At 46.5% G+C, this 5000-nt stretch overlaps 1 protein-coding gene across 1 annotated transcript in view; it reads left to right on the forward strand.

The window, feature by feature from the left end:
- The window catches only part of LOC310866031 (chromodomain-helicase-DNA-binding protein 4-like), an 87252-nt gene that overhangs the window by 30144 nt on the left and 52108 nt on the right, over positions 1-5000 (forward strand). The window contains 3 exon segments of the mRNA XM_083775317.1: positions 847-1068; positions 2038-2234; positions 3506-3637. Of these exon segments, the coding sequence (XP_083631443.1) occupies positions 847-1068; positions 2038-2234; positions 3506-3637 (551 nt within the window).

Raw genomic sequence — 5000 nt, forward strand, 5'->3', positions numbered from 1 at the left:
CACAACACGCCATTGTCTTGAACGTAACCAGAACGTAATCCGCATCTACCCCTCTCTCTCTCTCTCCCCAACTTCAGTCTCCCACACACACACACACACACACACACACACACACACACACACACAGAGCGTCAAGTTCTCTGTGGCTGCGATGCGCTCCGCGAAAACTGCGAGCTCATCAACAAAATGCCCAAAACGTGTCCCAAAAACATGGTATTTGTGAGCACAAAAAAGGGGGTAAAATATTTATTTTGAAGGAGTATTCATTTTTATTGTCTTTATTGTTAGTTACAACATGCCTACAATAACGTAAAGCATTTTTTTTAATTGAATTGCAAAAAGGTGCCATAATCCGATTAAAATCGATTCATCGTTTAAATAATCGCCCGATGAATCGATTATGAAAATCCGTCTTTTTGCCATAATCGGGTAGCTTTACAACAAAGATGTATTCGGCTATTGGGTATTCGGTTTTCGGCCAACTGTTTCCTATATTCGGTACTGCTCTCAGGTCAAAGGGTTAACTTGGTTTTCGTCCTCTCTCTCTGTCTCTGTCTCTCTGTCTCTGTCTCTGTCTCTGTCTCTCTCTCTGTCTCTGTCTCTGTCTCTCTGTCTCTCTGTCTCTCTCTCTGTCTGTCTCTGTCTCTGTCTCTGTCTCTGTCTCTGTCTCTGTCTCTGTCTCTCTCTCTGTCTCTGTCTCTCTCTCTCTCTCTGTCTCTGTCTCTGTCTCTCTGTCTCTCTGTCTCTCTCTCTGTCTCTGTCTCTGTCTCTGTCTCTGTCTCTCTCTCTGTCTCTCTCTCTGTCTCTGTCTCTCTCTCTGTCTCTGTCTCTGTCTCTCTCTCACAGTGTCCCAACATGAAGGCCAAGGTCCAGAAGATCCTGACGTGGCGCTGGGGCGAGCCCCCTCCCCCCACGCCCGTGGCCCGGCCCCCGGACCTGCCCGCCGAGCAGCCGGACCCGGCGCCGCTGGCCGGACGGCCCGACCGCGAGTTCTTCGCCAAGTGGTCCAACCTGTCCTACTGGCACTGCTCCTGGGTCACCGAGCTGCAGCTGGAGCTGCACTGCCAGGTACGGGAACGGAAGACTTAACACATCTAGTGCCGGAAGTGCTTCAAAATAGACTTAACACATTTAGTAAAAGTAGAAGACTTAACACATTCAGAGCCGGAAGTGCTTCAAAATAGACTTAACACATTTAGTAAAAGTAGAAGACTTAACACATCTAGTGCCGGAATTGCTTCAAAATAGACTTAACACATTTAGTAAAAGTAGAAGACTTAACACATCTAGTGCCGGAATTGCTTCAAAATAGACTTAACACATTTAGTAAAAGTAGAAGACTTAACACATCTAGTGCCGGAATTGCTTCAAAATAGACTTAACACATTTAGTAAAAGTAGAAGACTTAACACATCTAGTGCCGGAATTGCTTCAAAATAGACTTAACACATTTAGTAAAAGTAGAAGACTTAACACATCTAGTGCCGGAAGTGCCTTCAAAATAGGAGCTCCGGGGTGCCAGAGTTGTCTGATCGCTTTTACTCTGAAAGCCATGAACCGGAAACACTTTGCTAAAAAAAGTTGACTTTACAAAGAGACCTTAACCCATTCTGACCTGAGATCAGATTCATACGAGGTTTCCGCCGGACACACACTGGTCTGATTATAACCCATTCTGACCTGAGATCAGATTCTAAAAAATGTCAGTCGTTCTTCGATTTTTCAAAAATAGCAGACCTACAAGCTCGTATCGCGCCACCGAGTGGCGCGATACGAGCTTGTAGATCTGCTATTTTTCAATAGCTAAAGCATAACATGATGCTGACACCAAAATGGGTTCCCGTTCAGAATGGGTTAACATCCCCGAGTGGCGCGATACGAGCTTGTAGAACGACTGACATTTTTTTAGAATCTGATCTCAGGCCAGAATGGGTTAATCATCAGACCAGTGTGTGTGTGTCCGGCGGAAACCTCGTATGAATCTGATCTCGGGTCAGAATGGGTTAACGAGCTCCGCCCCCCCTCTACCTTTTCCAGGTGATGTTCCGTAACTACCAGCGTAAGAACGACATGGACGAGCCTCCGCCGGTGGACTTCGTCCAGGAGGGCCAGGAGGGTCTGCTGTCGGCCAAGAGGAAGAAGAAGGACCCGCTCTACGCCCAGATGGAGGACCGCTTCTACCGCTACGGCATCAAGATGGAGTGGATGATGATCCACCGCATCCTCAACCACAGGTACCCCACACTGACCTGAGGTCAGATCCACCCCAACCACAGGTACACCACACTGACCTGAGATCAGATCCTCCTCAACCACAGGTACCCCACACTGACCTGAGATCAGATCCACCGCACCCTCAACCACATGGTACACACTGACCTGAGATCAGATCCACCGCACCCTCAACCACATGGTACACACTGACCTGAGATCAGATCCACCGCACCCTCAACCACATGGTACACACTGACCCATTCTGACCTGAGATCAGATTCTAAGAAATGTCTTCTACATCCAGATAGTTTTTCTGAAAAAGCTATGTTTCTATGTCAGTGGTTCATCGATTTCTCAAAAAATAGCAGACCTACAAGCTCATATCGCGCCACTCGGTGGCGCGATATGAGCTTGTAGATCTGCTATTTTTCAATAGCTAAAGCATAACATAATGCCGACACCAAAAGGGGTTCTCCCCCCCCCCCCCCCCCCCAAAGCCCTTAATCTGACCTCTACATGGTCAATGCCGTAACCCTAACAACATGAATCTTTTCCGGGGGGAAAAAAAAATCCATAAGTTATTGTGAGGACCAGGACAATGGTACGCACGCTGCATTTCTTACACTCTACTAACGGTATTATAGTAATATGAGTACACTACACGCACACACGTGTGTTTGTGCGTGTAGAAGAGAGAGGCCAGCTTTATTGATTTACGAGTGAAAGCGTCAATCTATTATTATTACGCCATATCGAAGTGTCCTTGAGAAATGCGTGACCCCCGACAGCGTCCTGTCTGAGCAGGACATCTGTTGGATGAATGAATGCAGAACACACGATACTACTGCCTTTCACATGCACGCACTAGACACACACACACACGCATCATCAACCACATCGTCACATCTAGCATACAACATTGTTGCATGCTAGATGTAAACAAAGGGTTAAGTGTCATGGCCGCCCCGATGCATTTCCAATGGAAGTCACATGGTTTGACACAACATTTCTGCTGTACGGCTTTCCGCTGTGTTTCGACTGCCCCCCCCCCCCCTCATACAACAACAATGTTGTGTCAAACCATGTGACTCCCATTGGGAAATGCGTTACGAGTCTCATGCATCAGCTATACGACAATCTGTTGTGCAGGTTGTGAGTGAAGCCAAACACATCGGATACCAAATGTTTCCGAGTTATTGTTGCTATGGCTGACTCCTCCTCCTCTGTGTCCCCCCCCGCATCGCTGACTCCTCCCCCTCTGACTCCTCCCCCTCTGACTCCTCCCCCTCAGCGTGGACAGGAAGAACAACGTCCACTACCTGATCAAGTGGAGAGACCTGGGCTACGACCAGGCCACCTGGGAGGCCGAGGACATGGACATCCCCGACTTTGACATGTTTAAAGTGCAGTACTGGAACCACAGGTACGTCACATATTCTGACCTGAGATCAGATTACTGGAACCACAGGTACGTCTGACCTGAGATCAGCTTACTGGAACCACAGGTACGTCACATATTCTGACCTGAGATCAGATTACTGGAACCACAGGTACGTCACATATTCTGACCCGAGATCAGCTTACTGGAACCACAGGTACGTCACATATTCTGACCTGAGATCAGATTACTGGAACCACAGGTACGTCACATATTCTGACCCGAGATCAGATTACTGGAACCACAGGTACGTCACATATTCTGACCCGAGATCAGCTTACTGGAACCACAGGTACGTCACATATTCTGACCTGAGATCAGATTACTGGAACCACAGGTACGTCACACATTCTGACCTGAGATCAGATTACTGGAACCACAGGTACGTCACATATTCTGACCCGAGATCAGATTACTGGAACCACAGGTACGTCACATATTCTGACCCGAGATCAGATTACTGGAACCACAGGTACGTCTGACCTGAGATCAGATTACTGGTAATCACAAGTAACAGTGATGCTTGCGGAACTCGACTCCGTCTCGTTCCTGACCGCATCACTGTCGTGGCAATAATCACATTAAACCAACACCCTCGAGTGTAATATTGCAATTATACAACGGTTACCCTTAACCCATTCTGACCTGAGATCAGATTCATACGAGGTTTCCGCCGGACACACACTGGTCTGATTAACCCATTCTGACCTGAGATCAGATTCTAAAAATGTCAGTCGTTCTTCGATTTTTCAAAAAATAGCAGACCTACAAGCTCGTATCGCGCCACTCGGTGGCGCGATACGAGCTTGTAGAGCTTGTAGATCTGCTATTTTCAAATAGCTAAAGCATGACATGATGCCGACACCAAAATGGGTGCCCGGTCAGAATGGGTTAAAGACTAAGAAAGTCCCTGAAATGACAGATGTAGTCACTATACGACCAAAACAAATGTCCCAAAAAACTAGCTAGCCTAGCCACCGAGTTAGGTGGTGAACAGTGCTGGTTTCAACCAATCGGATTGCTTCCTCGAAACGACCTGTTGTAGAATAATGTACTAATAATGTACTATAACCGTATATATATCTGTGTTTGTGCAGAGAGCTGCTAAGGTTGACGTACTGTATGTGGCTACTGTACGCTGTGTGTTTGTGCAGAGAGCTGATGAGGTTGACGTACTGTATGTGGCTACTGTACGCTGTGTGTTTGTGCAGAGAGCTGATGATGTGTATATATATATATATATATATATATATATATAATATCTGTTTATGTATGATATGTGTTTGTTCAGAGAGCTGATGATGTGTATATATAAATATATAATATCTGTGTATATATATATGTGTTT

This window comes from Protomyctophum parallelum, assembly GCF_964188405.1.
Source record: "Protomyctophum parallelum genome assembly, chromosome: 1".
Classification (NCBI taxonomy): Eukaryota; Metazoa; Chordata; class Actinopteri; order Myctophiformes; family Myctophidae; genus Protomyctophum; species Protomyctophum parallelum.